Source organism: Solanum pennellii, chromosome 6, assembly GCF_001406875.1.
Source record: "Solanum pennellii chromosome 6, SPENNV200".
NCBI classification, from domain to species: Eukaryota; Viridiplantae; Streptophyta; class Magnoliopsida; order Solanales; family Solanaceae; genus Solanum; species Solanum pennellii.
This window is the reverse complement of record NC_028642.1, coordinates 22,009,170-22,034,264: the sequence shown is the minus strand read 5'-3', so window position 1 is coordinate 22,034,264 and position 25,095 is coordinate 22,009,170. Positions and strand designations below refer to the sequence as shown.

Sequence of the window (25,095 nt, the reverse complement as noted above, 5' to 3'; positions counted from 1 at the left end):
GTAGCATCCCATACTACCACTCAACTTAGTCACCCTTGAGGATTCTCTTAGACTAAGTACATTACATGCAATTCTACTCATCTCATTCTCCCCCACATAGGGTAAATCCATCTTCAAGGTCTCATATTTAAAAGCACCAGTATGTCTCTCACAAGGCAGGAACTAACACTACCCTCAATTCAAGCACATCAAGACTAAACATCAACCTTACAAGTTAAGCATAACACTTTCCTCTTAGGATTCAAACCTAAACAAACTCTCTTAAACATCACCTCATTAAACTATTCGGTATCACTTAACAAAATTTCATGGATCAAAACTCCCTTAAAAGGTATTCATACCAGATTTCCTCCTAAGTGTAAACGTACACCAAAACCTCAACAAAATCAAAAGAACAACTATTAAAACATTGACAACACATGATGGTGGTGCTAAACTCGTACCAAATCTCCACATTCTTTAAATATTTCTTAAATTTACACCTTAAAGCATTTCGACAATCATTCAACATAATAACAAGATAACTCACTTGCTCTCAAAGACTCTTTATTCAATCATTATAATCCTTACCATGCGTAGAACTACAACACCACAAAGTTTCTCATCACAACACTTCCAATCATAAAAGTCACACATAGCATCAATGGCATCATATCACCATTTTCAAAACTTATCTTCATATCTAGTCTTTTAGCCACAAAACCATATAATATCAAAACACACCTTTTCTCTCCTTCAAACTTAGAAATATCTCCCTTTCCAAGTAATCACACCTAGAAGACCACCGGAAAAGGGAACACAACAGAGAGAGACCTTATGGAGTTAAGTTCTATGGCACGATTGAAGAGTAATAAAGAAAGTTAAACTCTATCGTCCTATAGCCTCTTGTCCATGGATGTGTCATGACTCACACCAATGCCCAAGATACTACAGGTTATGGCTTGTGAGACATTTAGACACTAAACTATTTCCCATAACCTTATACTCTAATGCCAAGACTATCACGACCCGAAAGTACCCCCTAAAAGTTAAGGAGAACCCTCGGATCGTTTCAAGGTGTACTTGACCCTTTGGGGTCTTGAACAAGCCCTTTACCTATTGCTTATTACATAAGACATGAAAGTAGCGCGGAATTAAAACTTTTCAAGACATTTAATAAAAGTTAGACGTCCATAACTATTTGGAGAATCTCATAGTCACAAGCGAACTGAACGACATGACATAATATCTTAGGGACACGATGCTTTACATTAAAAGGAAATATATAATAAGTCTTAACATAAGAAAACTAAGAAGATACGAATTATGACCTCGGATATATATGGACACACTTTTTCTTGAGAGGAACTTTCCCAAACTTTGCCTTCTAAACTTCAACCTTGCTTCAAAAACCTATACTCAGATAGTATAGAAAAGTTTGGGGTTAGAAAAAATAATGTACTAGGTATGACATATGCAAAAACATGCAAAAAGGGACATTTTAGTAAAAAAACATTCTTCATGCCAAATGATTAAAACATTCATAAATTTAGAACTAAAAAAACATAAGGAACATAATTTAACACTGAGATAAGGATTTCCATAATTTTAACCAAAAGAAGAACTTTACACTAAACCCACAAAATATTATAGTGAAGTCAATTTGAAAATTATAGTGAACTACCCTAATTTTAAGGGAGTGAACTTCCAAGGTCAAGCAAAGAGGAAGTGAACTCATTTCCTTAGGAGTTTCCCTAAGTAAGGATAATCTTAAGACTAACCAAGGTAAGACATGAATGAAGTACGCATATGCCTCCTTCAATACACAAAAAAAATGATCCTCAAGACTACCGTTTTTGGCTTACTCACCTCAGGAGAATAAGCCCCGACTCATTGACAAGACATTAGAAGAACACACAAACTACCCACCAAGACATCCCTTTCGGTATGGCAACTTAATGCAATGAGTAGATTGGGTCCGATACTACCACCTACCCTAAGTAGGACACTCTTTTAGAAGGCTTTGCACCAAGACTCCCCTTTCAGAAGGTCTACATAGTGCAATGGATAGATAGCGTCCCACTCCACTAACTACCCTAAGTAGTACATTCTTTTAGGAGACTTAGTTCATTAAATTAAAATAAACCTGACCAAGACTCCCCTTTTTGGAATGCCTATCTAGGTCACTCTCTTAGCTTTGACATGGCTTGACCAATAGCTACAACTATGCGGGCACATAGTTAAGGGATAAGGATATTGTTACTAAGTAACTAATTTTCTACTAACGAGGAGTACTTATCTCCAGAGGTACATTGAAATATAATATCTCAACTCACAAAGTGTAACACCCTCTTCGTCATAACCTCTCAATTCTAGGCATCACTTCCCACGGATACTAAACATTATAAACTATAGGTTAATAATAATTAGTGAAAAACACACCTCAACTCACAAAGTGAATTCATTCTCTGGCGTATGTTAGAAAGCTCTTAGGATGTAGTGGGTTTGCTACTAAATACTCCATTTCAACTCACGACGAGTGTTCACCCCAAAACTCCCCTTTAGAACTTAAATTAGCTTCATTCAATCATTCAAGTGTGTGTTTGTGTTTACATGTGAACACACCTTTCACATAAACATCATTCAATTACATGTCACTTCTATACATGCTTATACCTTCATTCATCACATCACACACTTTACATACTTCACTTAATTCTGTAAGTCCTTTAGACATAATCTTTAGTATACTTCTCATAACAAGCTTCATAAAACAATTAACAAGAATAACATCATTTTAGCATACTCTCAATCCTACTTCACATAATAAATTCATATTTAGCATACTCTCAATCCTACTTCACATAATAGATTCATAAGGCACATTTAACAAGAATAAAATATTATCATCTTACTTCACATAAAAAGACATTATGGAGTCATTCATAATAAAAAATTAACTTCACATTCATACAATTCAAGTAAACACCACCACTAAGAAGGTGAACCATACAACTGAAGACCATTTCAAAATTAACGCTAAACAACATAACCAACTTACCCTTTAATCAAAGATTTCATCACGTAGAGCATTTTATTGAATATTCCACCATAATGTAGACCTTTTGGCAGTAGCTAAACCACAATATACCCATAAGAAACAAAAGTTTAAAGACTAGCAATTCATTCTTATTTAACCTATTTCTTAAGACAACATTATATGGAAAGCATTAACATGATTTCATTGAAGTTTTAACCATCAAATAATCAAATAAAATTATAAACATCATTATTAATCCATTCAAAATGTTTTAATAGAAGATCCATATTTAGATTTGAAGATAGAAGAAACTAGGGTTGAAAACTCTTTTTGAAATCTTTTAGAAAGGGGCTTCGTGAATGTAAGAGAGTTCAAGGATGGATACCATACCTCACACTGAAGAAATACCAATGGTTTTTGTTGAATAAAGGACCACCTACCGCCTTGCTAGTTTGTTCTTGTCTCCTAACTTCCATGGTGACTTGAGAGACTCTTCTAAGGGAGAGGGGGTTTGGGTTTTAGGAAGAGGAGTCTAAAATTAGGTCTCAGGGTTTGAAAAACTTTAATATATGTAATAAACCCTAATTATATCATCCTTGGGTTCTAAAAGACTTGGGGTGAATTTACCAAACACCCCAAGACATCACACGAAAGGGACAACTTTTGGGCCAGTCTCCATCAACGGACCAACCAATGGACCGTTTGTCAAAGGACATACCGATGGTGGGGTCTCTTTGGTTAAGATTAGATCCATTTGGATCCTATCCAAGTTGAATTGCAGGTCCAATAGACGCCCATGGTCGTCGGACCATTCGTTGACTAACGAACCGTCACTTGGGTTGTCGTTTGGTCACTATTTCAGCTGCTTGTACCCAAGAGATGGGGCCCACTTGTAGGGCCCCTCGTGGGTGCTAGTTGGAGTCGTAACTTTAAACCCCTAAACGTAGTCGTCTAGGTCTTAGGAACATTACACATTAATTTCAAGCAAAAAAATAACAAGTTAAACTCACTCATACATATCAACAAACACTAGCGCTATCTAAAGAACACCTTCCAAACGTCATGGACGTTCTCATATGTTTGACCTCCTAACTAAAGTAAACTTCACACACTTCCTAAGAACACTAATGTAACTCATCTTTAATTCTAATCAAACAAATAAACACTCACGAGACTCTAGATCAACTTAGTTCATTTTAGGGTGTTACACTTTCCCAACTCAACAACTTCAATCCATTGTCAATTCAACCAATTAATTACACCAAGGCTCTTACCAAAAGTCATTGTAACCAATTCAATCCAATAAACACAATATAAAATAATCCAAGATAATAAAATATTAATTTCATCAATTAAGGACAGCGTACATACAATTCTAACATTATTCTTACATAATTCAATAGCCCAAAGTAAGCTACACAAGAATTCAATAAGATCAAGCCAAGATCAATTCACCCACACTAGGAACAAAAATAGGAAATCATGATTTACATGGGTTCATAGAGTTTTTTTATATTTAATATCATCTAATTAACAAAAATTCAATAATAAATATTTGATTCAAAACGATTCATGCAAGAACCCATGGACAGATGTTAAAATAGATCAATTCATCTTTTGAGATATCTTTGGAAAACACTTTGATGTTTGGATCCTCGAAGAAAGAAGATTCAAGGATGAAAAACTATACCTTATTTAGAATTTACCCACGAAATTTTGTTCAAAACCTTGTGAAATTGGTCCTCTTCCTTGAAGCTTGAAGGTTCAAAAGTGGAGCTTTTGAATTAAGAGGACTTTGGGGTTTTTATTTCGGGTTATGAAATAATGAACTAAAGAAATGTTTTATGATTTGAAACTGTTATATTAATGATATAAACCTTTAAAAACTAACCCCACTTCATAAAAACTTAAATAGAATTTATTTGGAAACTCAAATTTGGACAGCCCGCCTAGGGACCACATCCACCTTCACCATTCGTAAGGTGGTTCACGACGCCTTTGACGGTCTTTGGTCCTTCGCGCAGTAGATTAATTGCCTTTACAAGCCTCCAAGAGTATACGGATGGTGCACAACCTTCTTCACTGGCCACAGTCAACTCCACTTGCCGTGATGTAGTCCGTGACAGGTAGTAATTTGCCAACTTGAGACATCTTTTGTTCATAAGTAGGGTCCTCCTCAAGGACCCTTTGGTTGGTCCTTGGGGAGTTTTTCCTGAATTTTGTGAACCCAAATATACTCATACACAAGTTAGGAAACTATCACATCAGTTATGACCAAAACGAACACGTAAAACCTGCCAAGACACATTAAGGCCCACAAGCACGTTGCAAGGCTAAACTTTCGAACGTCTTGAACGTTCGACCTACAAAAACCACCAAACATCATACAGTGACTATAAACACTATTATAAAACATTTTAGGAAACTTTAATCCCTCATGAAAAAAATGTTACACTCTAGCTTCACCTAAGTCGTTTTAGAGGTGTTATATTCTCCCGCACTTGGACAATATTCGTCCTCGAATGAAACTTGCTTAATTTTAAATACTTTCAAGAGATAAGACTCAGAGATGTCACATCATAACCATACCACATCATATTTAATACACAAAGGTAGGAAGAATATCAACTTCACATAACAAAGAGACTCAAAACTCAACAAGAAGATCGAAACTAATCTACGGATCATTATGCAATGAGACTCACATTATTCATTTTATAACTCCTTCTCCACACATTATAATAATCATATAAATCAAATATATATGCATTATAACAACTTTCGCTGAAAGAACAATTAAATAATTTTTGCAAAATATTTACAGTGAACTGCCCAACCTTACAACAGTGAAACATGCTCAAATTTTAAAAAATGCTACACTTAAGAAATTTATGATAAAAGCATGACAATTTCAGAGACAAAACCATACAAAATCAATTTATAAAACAATAGTAACTTCATGAAATGCACAATTCAAGGAATCAATGAAATTCAATTTCAACAAGACTCTTAAATAAAATGCATCATGCAACATGCTTCTATGACTTTCTATCTCTCAAGCCTGAATTGAATAAAATAGAAGAGACAAAAAATCACAACTCCACTACTCACCACACTCCCCGACTTAGAAGGAACCCAATAACAACTAAAGATATAAAACTATAACTTACCGGCATTATCACCCAAATTTTCTCCCTTAGCTTGAAGAATATAGAAGTGGTTCCGCATTGCAGCACTACTATCCAGAACACTTAGAATATGTTTCTTGGCCTCTCTTCCTCTAGACGCAATAGTACTACAATAATTCACCTTATGACCGTCCTTATCACAACAATACAAAAAACCAGTATCGGCTAGACACTTCCCAACATGCTTCTTCCCACATGTATAACAAGTAGGCTAAACAATTCGAGAACCACCACCTCTATCAAGCTTTCCCTAATAAGAAATAATCCCATCCTTATATGGGTATCTCTTCATAAACTTAGGTTTGTTTTGTTCATTGGAATTACCCCTCTTCAAAATCCTTGTGCTTCTACTTAGTTTGGATTCTTCAACATCCACATTACCCTGCCTAAGGTCAAAGAACTCCCCAACCTTCACCTCCCTCCTTTCACGTGGAAAGTACTTTTCTAAGAAAGACTCTTTCAAATCTTCCCACTCTATGGAACCCGACTCAACCAACCTATTATCTTTCAATTGAGTGTACAATACTTGAGCAACTCCCATAATTGGTACAAAGCAAACTACACCTTCTCCCTAGAAGTCACCCCCAAGACACTCTACACTTTGTACATACCATCAAGAAACATTTGGGAATCTGCTCCTACTTTTGATCCAAGAAATATAGGAGGATTCTTTACGCTAGGCTCAACACCTCAATTCACATGACTTGTTATGACTTGGGCTAGTGCGAGGAGAGCGTATTTAATCTCCCCATTAGACATGTCCGAGGGAAACACCAAAACCTCATCCTTTGTACCACTACAGATATTTGATCACCTTGAGGAACCCCCTCATGCACTCCTTCCTCTTCCCACCTTCCTACGACCATCCTTATAGTAGTCATCTCCTATACACATGGAAAAGCATTAAAAAGGAAACTTATAACTTTTAACTATATGGCACGACACAAGATTGATGAAGGAAGTGAAAATCTATCGTCAAATAGCCTCTCGCTCATAGATGTGTCGCGACTCACACCAATAAACAAGACTATACTAGACGTGGCTTTTTTTTGACTTTTGGATTCCTAAGACTACTTCCATAACCTATGCTCTGATACAAAGTTTGCTACGACTCAACAGTACACCCTATATGATAATACATTTCATCGAATCGCAACACGGGGTACTTCACCTCGCGGAGGTCTAATACAAGCCCTTAGACATCCTTCATTGCATACATGTATGAAAAGTAGTGCGGAATTAAAACATTTCATACGAAATATTAGTTCAAAATATCTTTCATACAAAACATAAGTAATAAGGCTAAGTCTCAAAGTCTCCATCTTAGACACACGAATATCTTAGGACTCGACTTATATGACACGATATAGAAATACTAAGTCTATTGCAATACTTTTAAAAATGAAAACTAAAGATAATGATGTCCTCGGATCTACTGAGGACATATAAACACTTTCTTGAACAAAACTGTAGGATACAAGATTTATTTTACGTACTCCTCTCACATTCCACCTACACATTTAGAAATAGCCAAAATACATGGAATTAGTACATTAGAATGTACTAAGTATGTAATTATGCATAAAATCACGAAAAAGGGACATTAATATAAAATATACCTTTTTGAGTAAAAACTTAAAAATACAAGTATAAAAACCATATATAGCACAAAATTCACATATAAGTCACATTCAACATGTAATATCAAGAACACTTCTATATACACAAACATGAGACCTTCCTACCCAAGGTGATTCTAAGGCTTTCGTGAGTAAGTTATGAAGAGACCGCCTATACAATCCCTTCAAAACACCAAAGAGTTCCTTTAGAGTACCTAAGATAATATTATTACCATTTCATTAATTACACTCCGTACATGGAATTACTCTAAGACTCACCTATGTAATACATGAAGACAACACCCCTCACCCTCTCCAAGCCTACCTAAGCAATCCTCAAAGCTACTCTATAGATAGATAACTTTTCATTAACATGCTTTTACTTAACTCATTGTATTAATTATACAATTTAGTAGACATTCAACAATTAAGTACTTTCACATAATGGTCTAGATAGTGTCCCATTCCACTACCTAAACTTCATACTACTTATCCAACACTAGTATGTATCCTGCATGATGAAAAAAGACAATAATCGACATAAACCATGCTATCTAGGAATTTAATCCGGACGTTCATGTTCACGTTGACGTGTACGTTAATGTTGATGTTGACATGCATGTTGACGGTCACATTGAAGTTTACGTTTACATTCATGTTCATGCTGATGTTTACATTGACGTTGACATTCAAGCTGACATTTAAGTTGAAGTTGATGTTGACGTGCATGTTGACGTTCACATTGAAGTTTACGTTTATGTTGATGTTCACATTGATATTTACGTTGACATTCACGTTAATGTTAATGTTGACGTACATTTTGATATTCACATTCACATTTACTTTGATATTAACGTTGATGTATATGTTGGTGTTCGAATTGACGTTGACGTTAACATTGACATTCATATTGTTGTTGACGTTCACGTTGAATCTTATGTTAATGTTGATGTTGACTTTTATATTAATATTTACGTGGATGTTGACATTGACGTTTATGTGTACATCGATGTTCATGTTCGAATTGACGTTTATGTTCACATTCACTTTTATTATAACATTCACGCAGACATTAACGTTAACGTTCACATTGATGTCGATATTAATGTTCACATTGATGTTGATTTTTATGTTGACGTTCACATTCATATTGATGTTGACATTGACATTGACTTTGAAATTGACGTTCATAGTCATGTTGACGTTCATGTTGATTATCACATAGACATTTACGTTGCCTTTCACGTTAATGTTAACGTTCACATTGAAGTTCACGCTAACGTTTACCTAGGTGTTTACATTGAAATTCACATTGAGATTGACATTCATGTTCATATTAACGTTGACATTGACGTTGACATTCAAATTTACGTTGAATTTCACATTAACGTTGATGTTCACATTAACGTTTATGTTGACGTTGACGTTTACGGTCACATTGATATTGATGTTCATGTTTATATTGACATTGACATTAACGTTTACATTACATTGACTATCACATTGACGTTCACATTCACATTTACATTTAAGTTCTCATTAATGTTAACATTCATTGAGGTTCAAGTTCACATTTACGTTGACGATAACATTAGCATTAGCATTCACATTACTGTTCACATTAACATTGACATTTATGTTCACATTTACATTGACGTTGATATACACATTAACTTTCACATTTACGTGACGTTCACGTTCATGTTGATGTTCAAGCTCACATTAACGTTGATGTTCATGTTTATGTTGACATTGACATTAACATTGATCTTTACGTTGACGTTCACATAGATGTCAACATTGATGTTGACGTTGTCGTTGGTGTTGACTTTGATATTCACTTTGACGCTTATATTGACGTTGACATTGACGTTCATATTGACGTGTAGATTGATGTTCACATTAACATTCACATTAATGTTGAAGTTTACGTACACATTGATGTTCATGTTTACATTCATTTTCACGCTCACACTGATGTACACGTTAACGTTCACGCTGATGTTTACATTCACGTTGATGTTAACATTGATGTTGACATTCAGGTTGATGGGGACATTGACATTGACGTTCACGCAGATGTTTACTTTGACATTTCTTCTTACATTTATGTTGATGTTGATGCTCATATTTACATTCACTTTAATGTTCACCTTCACGTTGATATTAACATTAACATTGATGTACACATTGACATGCACGTTTTTATTAAGATTGACGGTGACATTCACTTAGGCGTTCATATGCTAATGTTTACGTTAATTTTCATGATGACGTTTATGTGGACACTGACGTTTACATTTACATTGGCATTGGCATTCACGTTGATGTTGACAATCTCACGGTGATATTGACGTTGACGTTGACATGCACGCTAATGTTTATATTGAATTTTACGTTGACATTGACATTGAATTTATGTTTACATTCACATTCACATTTTCATTGATGTTCACATTGATATTGACATTCACGTTCACGTTGAGGTTTACATTAACATTTATGGTAATGTTTATGTTGACATTTACATTTACATTATGACTTATGTAGATGTTGATGTTAACGTTCCGGTGTATGTTGATGTTCGCGTTGATGTTGACATTCACGTTCATGTGTATGTGACGTTCACATTCAAGTGGACGTGTACATTAATGTTGACATTGACGTTCATGTTGACGATCACATTGAAGTTCACGTTTATATTAACATTTACGTCACGATGATGTTTACATTCACGTGGGCTTTCGACCTGTTATTTAGGTTGATGTTCACATTCACGTTCACGTTCATGTTCGCATTCACATTCACGTTAACATTAGCATTAACGTTAATATATACGTTAACGTTGACGTTGACATTGACTTTCATATTGACCTTCACATTAATATTGACTTTGACTTACACATTGACATTAACATTTATCTTGACATTCACATTCAAATTCACTTTCATATTCACGTTGACGTTGAGGTTGACGTTAACACTTATGTTGACGTTACCATTAACGTTCACTTGATGTTGATGTTCACATTGATGCTTACGTTGATGTTGATGTTGACATATACTTTGACGTTTAAATTTACATGGATGTTGACGTTGACATTTATATGTACGTTGATGTTTACATTTATGTTGACATTCACTTTCACACCTAGAGTTAACCTATCAAAGTCGCAGATAAGCTTCCTCTTAGATTTCATCGCATTCATACAATTTAATTTCGCGGAAAATAAAAACGTTTAATATACTAATGAAGTCTACTTAGACTTCATACTTAACATTTATAAACCGTACGATATTCTAAGAAATTGTCTCACATATATAAAACCATCTAAGAGTTCAAATCTGGACTTAGCCAATAATTGTTAATATGCCATATAGGCCCTAATACAAAAGAATCCAAAGAAAATAATGGAATAGAGTATTCTTAAAACTACTAAATATTTGTTCAAGCGAGACTGTGACAGATAGCATCCCCGAACATGAGGAATTACGAGGACTTGCAGAATGAGTTCCAAGCTACTTCAAATCGTCCTACTTAACTTCAATGGCCGAAACCTATAGTTATAGTATTTTAAAGTATTAGGGTCAGTACGCCACATGTACTAAGTATGGGTATATGCACATAACGCATAAGGACATGTATGAAAAAGGATCATTCATCATATATTTTGAAAACATGCTAAGTTATATGAAAATCATCAATGCACATAACATATAACGTATACAAATAACCATTACATCACTTAAATCATGATCTTAATCGAAGGCATATTCTCATAATGTCACGATAACAATTCATATTCAATAAATCATATAAAATTAACATACAAAACACATACCAATGATCCCATCCCCAACCTACTTGTGCAATGGTCATGTGAAGCCCGATAACCCCATATAACCAAGTAGAAGATAAGAGACCATAAGTAAAGATATGCTTCATATAACAGTATAACTAAATAACATATTCATTATAAAACGCAACATTCATGTAAGAGTATACACCATGCGAGCTAAACATGGATTCCAATGTCTTTCCCACTTTGTAAAGAAGTGGTCTACCGGCCAAAGTAGAACCTATCATGAAGTTACTTTCTAGGTGGATCCACTAGTTAGTATCCTATGGTGGCAACATAGTTCAAGAACTAGTATATGTATTAGAGACCCATAGTTCCCATAACTTGGAAGCCTCAATATCATGAGAATCATTGTGAACCTTCTTCCCCCTAGGGAAGGGACACTTCCCATATCTAGTACATTGGTGCTTAGATTAAGTCCCTTTCTTGAAATAATATTCAATTTGTATTTGATCAAAAACCTATCATAGGTAATAGGAGATTATGTTCTTGTATAACATGATCATAAGTTCTTTTATATTAGATGAGAATTTTCCTTTCATCGTAACCTTTCTTATGTGAGATCAAAGTAAAATAATCACCTTGTGTAAAGCATTCAAGGGATATCATAAACATTCATATTCATATTCTTATCATGATCGCACATTTTACATGTTCATATCAGCATATTCACATAGCAACATCATACATACTTTTCATAACATAGCATCACAACATATAGGATAACATATACAACTTAGTGTAATCACAATTTTTTAAGACTTACCTCTTATTTCCAAGAACCTTATTCATCATGCGATATTCATAATAATACTTAGTGAAATACACAATGACATAATCAAGATTAACTCATAAATTATGTACAAGATCAATACATAGCATATAAGAAGGTAAACGGGTCACTAAAGGGTTCATTATAACCTTAAACTCTAACCATAACTTTTTCACTTTATCAAACACTTTATGTATCACACGACATTCAAACATTATATATAAATTTCTCAACAATTGGTCCAAAATTGAATATAGAAAATTTTTACTTTTCATTGAAAAACATAAATCTAGGGTTAGGAAGAAAATCCATTTGTAGAGTAAAAACCCTAGCATTCAAAGTTCTTGAAAACTTATCTTGAAAGGACCTCTTGGGGAAAGGAATCGTAATAGTGATAATCTAATACCTTATATATGAAGAATCCATGAATTTTTTTTGGAAACTTCCAAACCTTCATTTTCTTCCTTAAGCTTTTCTTGTTCTTATATGGAATTTGGAAAAGAGAGTGTTTCTTGAGAGAGAATGAAATTTCGTTTTCATCTTGTTTGGGACGGGTAAAAAGTGGTAAAAACTGAATAACGGTACATTTTAACATAACGAGAACAAGACCATTAGTCAAGACTCTCTCTAAATCCACTGGTCCAATGGCTAAGCTAATCCCCATAACCTTTCTTAATCAAGTAAGCCTATAAAGAATCATAACCAATGCCCAACTTCACATGACATAACATTAAGAGTACATAATACCATACTTTAGCAATATAGACCAAAAGTACATATTCCTAAGAGTAATCAACATAACAATGTCATTAACATTTAAGATCATCATATACATATCATTCAGATTTATAAACATATACATATATAAGAACATCCTCCTAAGACTTCCCTTAAGCCTAACTACTACAACCTATAGGTAGAGTCGCATACCCCTACCTAGACTAAGATATACCCCTTAAGTAATCTTAGTAAGAGTTCAATATTTAGTTCATTTTACTTTTTGGAACCATTTTTCATTAAACAACATAGACAACATGAGCTAATGTGGAATCTTGTGTCATGGAACCCTATACCAGAAGAAGGAGGAATACTTGCCAAGGTAGTACAAAAACATGAACATAGGAACTACGTGTATACACTAGCTAGTATTCCGATTGGCTCAACATAGTTTAGGAGCTAGGAGATATAATTAGCACCCTGTTTATTCTACATGCATTACAGTCTACAATATCAAGAGTACATTAGTGATCCTACCTTCCTATGTGCGAAGGGACACTCTAGTTCAATCGGTGCTAAGCTACAGTCCCTTTTGAAATGTCTTTAATATCTTTATTGATCATCATAGCTTAATGTAGGTCATAGGACCTATCCCTTGTATAATCATCATTATCATACCTCAATGAAAATTGTGTGAGTATACTCCTTTCGTAAAAATTCATATATGTGAGGTTAGCACATTTAAATAGTCACAACATATTATTGCATATTTTTAAATCATTACCATCCTTATAACATTTATAACATAACCAACACCTCACAAACCATGGTCAAAAAATTTCAATTCAACATCATACCAACCCTATAACCCTTAACATAAGGTATACTTAAATACAACATCATTACTCAATAACAATTAACCACAATTGAAGTAAAGAATAAGGATTACAAGACTTACCAAGTATCCTTCATAATCCATCCTCGAGGTCTTACCATTAACGCTTAAATCAAACCAATAAGGGTGTATTATCATCATAAAAAATATAACGAATATGATAAAAAGGCTAATTGAAGCACTACATCACAATCCATTACTAGTTCAAGCACAAGATAGAAACTTAGGTCAAAGTAATAGTCTAAATCAATTACTCAAGAACTAGAATTATAGGACTAGAAATCATCTCAATATTATTATTTATAAATGAAATAACATCATCTAGTAGTAATTCAACCAATAACAAAGTCAATTGAACAAGCAATACACAATTCAGACCAAGATCATAACCTAGGGTTAAGGGAAATAGGTCATCTTCTACAAACTAGACCAATACATAAAGATATAACATAATTAAGTTAAAATACATGTTAATATATTCAATATAAAAAAATCAAAAAAAAAAGTCATAACATAAATTATGAGTTTGGAAAAGACCTAAATGAAAACTTAACTTTTAAAATAAATTTGATGGAACCCTTTTAAAAAAGAGGTCTCAAAGGTGAAAGCAATACCACACCTTACTAATTAATGAATATTTATGGAGAAACTTGACCCTTTGAATCACTTTAACCCACCCCTAGCTTGGTCTTCAATGGAGTTCTTTAACTGGAGGGAGAAAGAAGGGAGAAGGAAAAAAGTTTTGGGTTCCGAAATTATGAGAGGTTAGGTAAGTCAAATTTTGTTAGGGTCTTTTTATTGGTTGTTAATTAACTTAATTAGTTCACTCCTAACCCATAGTTATTCTCCTAACTAAGACAACTTATTAATTAACTTAAATTTAAACGTTCAACAAAACATACCCCACACAGACGACACCACTATCGACAGATCGTGTGTCTATCGACGAGCACTATTCCCTTCGTGCTGCACACTCATCGATGAATTTAGAGACTACTTAAAAATGTACCTTGGACAATAGTTCTAAGTGTTTGTCGATGGAGGCAATCAATGACCCGTTGATTGGACCACAAGTCGTCTGTAGCATTCGCTGGTGACATTGTCCATTAACAGCTTCTGTCCATTCACTGCTTTTAGGGATTTTTTGGGGAGTCATGCCATGATGTTCAACTATGAACTCACTGTAAAATGTTTCAGAAACCCTTACACCAATTTTCATCATTTTTAGACTACTAAAAGCTAGTCATATAGGCTAAGGCACTCAAGTACCTCAATGAACTAGCTTACGGATATCATGGACGTTCTTGGACATTTTGACTTCTAATCTTCCTAAATGACCTATATTCATCAAAATTTATTTTAAACAATTTCCAAACCTTTTGACACATATATTAAGCTCTAGAACATGTCTTAGATTTTTACGTTCATATTACGTTAATGTTGAATTCAAGTTTACATTGATGTCCACCTTCATGTTCACATTTTCATTGACGTTCACATTTATGTTGAGGTTCACATTTAGTGGATGTTTACGTTAACGTTAACATTCACATTCGCGTTTGTTTTTAAGTGTACGTTGACATTCACATTAATGTTCATGGTCACGTGTATGTTGACATCCACATTTATGTTGGTATGTATGTTGACATGCACGTTGTCTTTCATATTGACGTTGACATTATCATTGACGTTGATGTTCACCCTGATGTCTATGTATACATTCACGTTCACATTGATGTTGATGTTTACATTTAAGTTCACTTTAACGTTAACATTAACGTTCAAGTTGAAGTTCACATAGACGTTGACGTTGACATTCACATTCACGTTGACATTCACATTTAAATTCACGTAGACATTCATGTTGACATTCTCGTGCATGTTCACGTTGACGTTCAGTTTCACGATAACGGTCATGTTAACATTTATGTTCACGTTCAAATTGACGTAGTTATTCACGTTGAAGTTGTTAGTCACGTTGACGTTGACAGTTATGTTCATTTTTACGTTGATGTTTACATTAGTATTAACGTTTATGCTGATGTGCATGTTGATATACAAGTTGACATTTATATTGATCTTCACATTTACAATGACATTCATATTTATGTTAATGTTAATGTTAATATCGAAGTTCACATTCACGTTAACATTGACGTTGACGTTCACATTTACATAGACTTTCACATTCACGTTCACTTTCACATTGAGTTCATGTATATGATTACATTGACGTTTATGTTAAAATTTATCTTGACATACACATTGACGTTCATATGAACATTTACGTTGATGTTCAAGTTGGTGTTGACGTTCTCATTGACATTGACATTCACGTTCATGTTGACATTGACGTTCACGTTCATCTTCATGTATATATCACATTGATGATTACGTTGATGTTGACGTTGATGTTTATGTTGATGTGAAAGTTTACATTTACATTGAAATTTATGTATATGTTCATATTCATATTGACGTATACATTGATGTTCATGTTCACGTTTACATTGACATTAACGTTGATGTTCATGCCTATGTTGATGTTCACGTTGATGTTGACATTGACGTTGAAGTTAACGTTCACATTCATATTGACGTTCACGTTGACATTGAAGTTTAGGTTAATATTGATGTTTCCGCTGACGTTCATTTTGATGTTCAAGATGACATTTACATTTACGTTAACATTTATGTCAACGTTCACGTTGACATTCACATTTACATCGAAATTGAGTTCACGTTCACATTGATGTTCACGGTTACGTCAACATTAACGTTCACATTAACATTCGCTTTAAAGTTTATGTTAACGTTCACATTTATATTGGTTTTAATTTTGATGTTGATATTTACGTTTATGTTGATGTTGACGTTGACGTTGACGTGCACATTCACATTGACATTCACATTGACACTTACATTGATTTTGACGTTGATGTTGATGTTGACATTGACGTTTACATTTACATTGAGGTTGACGTAGACGTTAACATCTACGTTAATGTTGACGTTGATGCGTACGTTTATGGTCATATTGACATTGACATTCACGTTTACGTTTGCATTGACGTGCATGTTTACGTTTACTTTCACGTTCACACTGACCTTCATGTTGATGTTTACAATTACGTTGATCATGACGTTCATGTTTACGTTAATGTTAACATTGACTTTCACATTCACGTTGATGTTGACGTTGGCATTGACATATACAGTGATGTTCACTTTGACGTTTAAGCCAACATTTACGTCGACCTTGACATTCACATTAACATTCAAGTTGACATTCATGTTGATGTTCAAGTTGACATTCACATTAACATTCACATTCACGTTGATATTCACGTTCACGTTCATGTTGTCATTTACATTAACGTTCGCGCTCATGGGGTCATTTACATTAACGTTCACATTGACGTTTATGTTGAAGTTCACATTGACATTTACGTTGATGTTGACGTTGACTTTTATCCTAATATTTACGTTCACATTGACGTTCACATTCATGTTGATGTCGTTACATCCGGGAATACCCGTAGACGTATTCGGCATTAGCATACTCTTTGATGACTAAGAATAGACTCTTAGCTTACAAAATTACATTCATAAGTTAACTTAGCGGAAATTTAAAACTTTTCATTACTTCTATTTTGAGGTTTACATAGACCTCTACATACACATATTATATATATATCGAGTATACATAGATTCTTTGTATAGGAAGATTACTTAGTCTTCCACTTTTATTGCAGACATTATATATAAAACTAGTCTCAAATAGTTGTCTCATCTCATAACCATCTAATAAGAGTTTATTAAATTGGGCCTAACTCATACATCAATGAAACAAGACCGCATATGGGTCATACAACGTTTAATATCCAAATGAAAAGTAAAGAAACATAAGAGTCTTAAAGCTAAAGCAACTCCATTAGCTAGATAGTGGCATCGCCCTCGAAATGAGAGGGCCTATCCTACTTGGATGAATAAGAGATCCACGTCGTCTCCAAAATCCCTTAAACGACCGGAACCTAAAAATGTTGGGGAAAGAGAAGAAATGGGGTAAGTACACCACTTGTTTTAAGTATGAGACCATATGCTTACATACTTCATAATCATGTTATGAAAAAGGGCACTTCATAAAGGTTTGCAGTTTAATTTAAAAAAGCTTATGCGTATTCAAAAAGACCATACAAAATCACTTAGGCATATTCATGAAGTCATAAGCATGTACATCACAAGACCAACAACATCAAAACTAGTCAATTCAACATGCATAACATGTAATAGAATACATCGTCAAGTAACTCTATCATCAAGTCATAATAGCAACAAACATTAATAAGAGTTCATTATAACATAATAAAAGCATGACAATTACCTATGAACCCCTATCAAGTCAAGAAGTTAAATGAGCAAGCAAAGCCCCATAACCTTACTAAATCAAGTAACTCAACAAGAATCATGACCAACATCCTGCTTCACATAGCATGACATTAAAGAATACATACCATCATATTTTAACAATATAGACCAACACATATTTATAAGTAAAACTAATAAACATAAAACATCAACATTGACCCAGTTCATCATATCCACATGATGTACCATTATAAAGATATTCATACACCAGAACATACTCCTAAGACTCCCTTCAAGGCTAACTAGTCCAATGTTTAGGTAGAGTCCCTTACCCGTACCTAGACTAAGCTAAACCCCTTAGGTTATCCTAGTTAGAGTTCATTCCTTTAGCTTAATTTACCTTTTTGGAACATCTTTCCTTAACTGACATGGACTAAATGAGTTAACGTGGAATCCGGTGTCATGGAACCCTACATCAGAAAAAGGCGGACCACTTTCTAAGAGAGTAAAAAAACATGAACATAGTAACTACGTGGATCCACTAGCTAGTTTTCCAACGGGGGCAACATAGTTCAAGAACTGCGAGATATAGTTGGGACCCTATTTATTGTATAAACATTATACTCTCCAGCCTCAAGAGTACATTAGTGATCCTACATTACCTATGTGGGAAGTTACACTCCTCACTCTATTTCTCTCGTTGCTAAGATAGAGTCCCTTTTGAAATGTCTCTAGTGCCTTTATTATTCACCAAAGCTTATTGTAGGTCATAGGGTCTAACCCTTGTATATCATCATCATCATTGATCAATAAGAAATGCATGAGTATAATCCTTTCATTACAATTCATATAAGTGAGGTTAGCACTTTTACATATCACTTCATGATAAGGTACATTGGTAGATCATTCACCATCCTTATAACATTTATATCTTAAGACAACACCTCAAAAACAATGGTTAAGAAATTTCAATTAAACATCATACCACCCTATCACTCCAAATACAAGGCATACTCTAATACTATATCATGACTTAATTACTATTAACCATAATTTGAAGTAAATGATAGGGATCATAACACTTAACAAGTCTCCTTCATAATTCATCATCAAGGTCTTACCATCAACCCTTAATTCAACCCACTAAGGGTATAACATCATCATAATTCAATGACCAAACATGATAACAAGGCTAAAAGAATCAAAATTCAATACTAGTTTGTATCTCAACACAAGATACTTAGGTCAAACTCATAACATAGTTCATAACCTAGATTAACTCTCAAGAACTAGAAGCAAAGGACTATAACTCACCCAAATTCATTCATGATTAGTATAACAACATCATCTAGTATTAATTCAACAAATAACAAAGTCAATTGAACCAATGTAACATAATTCATATAAGGATCATAAGATATTAAAGGGTAAAGGTCATATTCTACAAACTAGACTGAATCGTCAAGATATAACATAATTAGCTTAAATTACATTATAATATATTCATATTATAAAAATAAATCATAAAAAGATCAATTCATAAAATATTTTTCAAGATTGCAAAAGACCCACTTGAAAACCCAATTTTGGAAGGCAATTTGATGGAACCATTTGAGAAAAGAGCTCTCAAAGCTGAAAGAGATTACATAACTTGCTAATTGATGAAGATAGATGAAACTTTACCCTTTGCAGCCCTTAAACCATCCCCTAGCTTGGTCTTTAATGGAGTTCTTCACTACAGAGAGAAAAAAGAGAGAAGGAATAGAGTTTGGGTTTGTGAGTTATGAGAGTTTAGATTAGTTTAATTAGGTTAGGACTTTATATAGTGTGTTAAGTAAGTTAATTAGACCTCTCTAATCCCCGAACTAACTAACCCTTCAAATAATTAATTGGAACTAACATAAAATGTGCATAAAATCAGGCCCTCACTTACAAGACCTCGACCAATGGTCCGTCTGTAAGTCAACGACCCCTGCCCCTTCGGTGCTGCTCATCCATCGATGAGTTCAGAGACGTGCCAAAAAAGGTTCTTCAGGAACTTTTCAAAGTGTTGTTCGATAGATGACATCGATGCCCCGCTGATCCACACACGTTCTGGCATCTCCCCTCGTGGGTGCACACTGCCCAGGCAGTGCTTTTGACCCCAAACAAAAGGGTCCTTCTAATGGGACCTTAGTTGGTCCTTGGGAAGTTGTACCCAAACACTTTTACCATGAATCAACTTAAACACATTTTAGACACCCTTTCACACATTTTAATCATTTTTCAACTCTTAAAATTAGTAAAATAGGCTAAGGCACGCTAGTACTTCATTGACCTAGTTTCAAAAAGTCATGTACATTCTTGGACGTTTTGGTTTCTAGACTTCCTAAATGACTTATATTCATCAAAATGGACCGTTAAACCGTGTCTAATCCTTATGACACTCATGTTAAGCTCTAGAACACATCTTGTCTTTTTGAAGTGTTACATTACTCCCCCCTTAGGAGCATTGGTCCCCGAATGACACAAAATATTTTGAAGGAAGGAATACACTCAAGACTAGCAGCCCAACCAACAACACTACGTATCAACATGAGTTACAACATAAATCATATCACTTACACAAGGCAATTTCAAAATGCTTCCATTACCACAGATAAGGCTAAACATCGCATTATGAAGAATATCCTTCTCATAACAATAAGAGTTCAACATAGCATTTATTAGTCAACTATGCCAAAGTTCAACTTACTAATATGCTACATGTCGTTTCATAAAGACTCACCATATAAAAATGCACCAAATGACTCATAATGCAAAACTTCACAAAACATCAAGAAATTTTAATTATTAGTCATTTTTTCATTATTAGTAAGAAAAACTAACCTTAGTTATCAAAAAGAAGAGGGAAACGGGACTTCATGTCTGCGTCGGCCTCCCATGTTGCACCCTCAACTAGGTGATTCTTCCATAACACCTTTAAGGAAGCCACCTACTTATTTATCAATTTATTTACTTGCCTATCAAGGATTTGAAAAGGAACTTCCTCATAAGATAGGTTATCTTTCGAGCCAAGACCCTCAATAATAAGAATATACTCGGGATCACTAGTACAATTCATAAGCATAGAAACATGAAATACCGGATGAACCAAAGCCAATCACTAGGAAAATTTAGCACATGAGCTACCTTAACAACGCTTTGCGAGATTTTCATAGTGACCCACATAACGAGGACTCAACTTCCCTTTCTTGCCAAATCTAACCACCCCTTTCATAGGTGAAATTTTCAAATACACCTTATCACCTTATTCAAACTCTAAATCCATTTTTCTATGATCGGCATAAGACTTTTGCCGACTATAGGTCATTTGCAACATGTTCGTTATGATATGAACTTTCTCCAATGTCTTATAAATCAAATCGGGTCCCAAAAGTGAAGACTCACCCACTTAAAACCATCAAATAGGAGACCTACACCTCCTACCATAAAGCTTTTCATAAGGAGAAATTGATATGGATGAAAGAGAAGTGTTATTATAGGCAAAATCTACCCAAGATAAATGTTTATCCTAATTTCCCATGCAATTAATAATACAATCTCTAAGCATATCCTCAAAGGTTTGATTATTACGCCCTGCTTAACCATCCGTTTCAGGATGAAAAGTCGTGCTTAACTTCACCTTGGTACCCTACCATTCTTTGAATGACCTCCCAAATCTAGTCGTGAATTGTGCACCCAGATATGATATTATGGATAACGGAATGCCATAATGACACATAACCTTATTTATTAATATACTTGCATAATCTTCTGTTGAATAAGTAGACTTGACAGGAATGAAATGAGCAGACTTGGTAAACCCATCCAGAATCACCCATATAGAGTCATATTGCTTTTGTGTTTGAGGTAATCCTACCACAAAATTCATATTGATGTCTTCCCCCTTCAAAGTAGGAACTTGGATTTCTTGGAGAAAACCTCCCTGCTTTTGGTGTTAGACCTTAAATTGTTTACAATTTGGACACTTATCGAGAAATTTCGATATGTCTTTTTTCAAACCTTCCCACTAAAACACTTCCCTAAGGTCATGCTACATCTTCATCAAACCCGGATGAATGGAGTAACGGGAACCATGAGCTTTCTCAAGAATTCATCTCCTCAAACCATCTATATTAGGAACACATAACCTCCCTTGGTATCTCAAGGCACCTTCCCCCTATGGAGAATGAGTCATTGAGTTTACAAAGAACCGATTCCTTTAACTCCATCAATGCTTGATCAAGGTGTTGTTTGGACTTCACCTCGACCTCCAAAGATGAATCTGAGTTATGATGTACCACCACACCACCTATAAGAGAATCTTTAATTTGAACCCCTAAATGAGCGAACCTACAGACAGCTGTGACTAGGTTTCTCTTGTCTTCCTCAAAATGGACACGCTTCCAATGGATAAATGACTCAAAGCATCCGCTACTACATTGGAATTACCGTGATAATAGAGGACACTCATTTCATACTCTTTCAAAAACTCTAGCCATCTACTTTGCCGGAGATTCAACTCTTCTTTGCTAAATACGTTGTAAGATATCAAAAATAACATAGGTTAAATAGAGTCAAACATGGTTTTAATGAGTGTTTTAAGGTCCTAAAATGGTCAAAAGTACGAAAAAGAGTCAGTTTCTAAGTGTTTGGGTGAGTTTGACGTGAAATGTCAAAAACAACCAAGAAGTTTAACGACTAAGTTACCCTATGTGCCTCATATGTGGTTCTATATGTTTACTTGTATTCATGAGGTTATTAAGTCCTTAAATGAGTTATTATGGTGTGTATAGGCAGTGTGTCAAGTTTTGTGATTTTTTGAGGTCAAACATCCAAGAACGTCCATGACGTTCGAAAGGTTTGCCTTGAAATGACTTTGTGTGTCTATGCGTGTTATGTCGAGTTTTACGTGTTTGTTTGGGATGAATTTCATGTGAGAGTTCCTAAAATTGTATACGAGCATATTTGGGTTGGAAACTTCTGGGAAAACATCCCCAAGGACCATCCAAGAGTCCTTCATTAAGGACCCTTCATGGTGCCTAAGACTGTCAAAGACAGCCCAAACCACGGAGGCAATAAACGCCCACTGGGTCAGTCGACGCCCCATAGGTGATGAATCGTCGATGGAAACTTAGGCGTGGGAGAGGAGAGGCCAAATACTAGATATTGTCCCTAACCATAGACCAACTGGCCAATCCATTATTCAAGGGATGGGCCATCGATGGTCCTCCATCTGTGAGCCTGTTTCCTGCGCATGTTCACTGTGAAGTGAGGGGTGGAATGGTAATGTAACACCCGAAATTCACAATAGACCAAAGAACAGATTTTCAGGAAAATCTATAGGTGCAACAAAGGGGGCCATCGACGGACCGCAGACTGACCCACGATCCATCCTGCACATCCGTCAATGGGGTCAGAAACCCCCAAAATCTCAGCCCCGGAAAATTTGGTTAAATCATGTTAGACAGACACGCCTATGGTCTATAGTTTAGACTACAGTCCGTAGTCGGTGACCATCGATCGACACTGCCATTCACCCACTCTCTGATAAGAGCCAGAGATGACCAGCACCGTCCGTAGGTGGACCCACAGTCCGTAGGTTTGATCGTAGGTCAGAATCATCAACATTTAATGGGGAAATGTATTTGGGTCAACTTCAAATGGTAATAACTTTTAGAACAAAATAAATTAGGTGTCCCATGACCTGCCATAGATAGATAATTGAATTAGCTTTCCATTGCCACCGACCTTACTAAAATAAGACCTCCGAGAGAAAAAGTTATGCCAGTTTTAGTAAAGTCCTGTCGAACAGACCCAACCTATGGACCAAACGATGGACCGTCGATGGAATAATGGACCGTCAATCCTGGTCTTCATTTGGTCCGACCACAACAAACTCAGTGGTCTTTTGGTCCTTTCCTACATCGTTTAAAATCTAAGATACATAGTTTTGACCTTAAATAATTAGATATAAGTCATTTTAAGCCTAGAAACATAACAAGAACTTATCTAAGTCAAAAGCATAAACCAAAAGTTAGAAAATTAGAAGCAAGAGATGAGAAAAAGATCAAGAACCCTAGTTCAAGAATGCAACAAGTTTCAAGCAGTTCCAACCCTTAAACCTAAGTGTTTTTCCGTGAATTTAATCACCATGTATCTGGGATTTCACTCGTGGGTTCCTTGCACCCATCGGGTCCCTAGTTTTCAATGAGTTCTTGATTCTCTTTTAATGGTTAAACCTAGGGCTCCTAGAATTAGAGCAGAACATCATGATTTAATTAAAATATAACTTCCAAATCAGATTATCATGTCATTACTCAGATTATTTCATGAATTTTAGAACCATAGATTTGAAGTTCTTTAGTTCTTGTATTACACATGCTAGATCAGATATTTCTGTTATGCAGTTATACATGCTTCAGTTTTTAATGAATTATTATCAAATTAAATGTGTCATTCTAAGTTTGCATGTTTAGTTTTCGCTATCCAGTATTCATAGAAAGTTCAGAGATAATCAGTTAAATACATAAATTAATGGGAGTTTAATAATACTGAGTTGGACTAGGGTTCAGCATACCCAATAGTCCCAAAACTACTAGCCAAGTAGGTTGTAAGCCCCCACTGTGGTCAATC

General features: G+C 34.9%; 1 protein-coding gene across 1 annotated transcript in view; it reads left to right on the top strand.

The window, feature by feature from the left end:
- The window catches only part of LOC107022182, a 57,747-nt gene extending 40,437 nt beyond the window's left edge, over positions 1–17,310 (top strand). Inside the window, exons 2-5 of the mRNA XM_015222865.1 lie at positions 9,118–9,305; positions 9,716–10,046; positions 10,377–10,432; positions 17,047–17,310. Of these exons, the coding sequence (XP_015078351.1) occupies positions 9,118–9,305; positions 9,716–10,046; positions 10,377–10,432; positions 17,047–17,310 (839 nt within the window). The remainder of the gene's footprint in view (positions 1–9,117; positions 9,306–9,715; positions 10,047–10,376; positions 10,433–17,046) is intronic.
- The last annotated feature ends 7,785 nt before the right edge of the window (positions 17,311–25,095 follow it).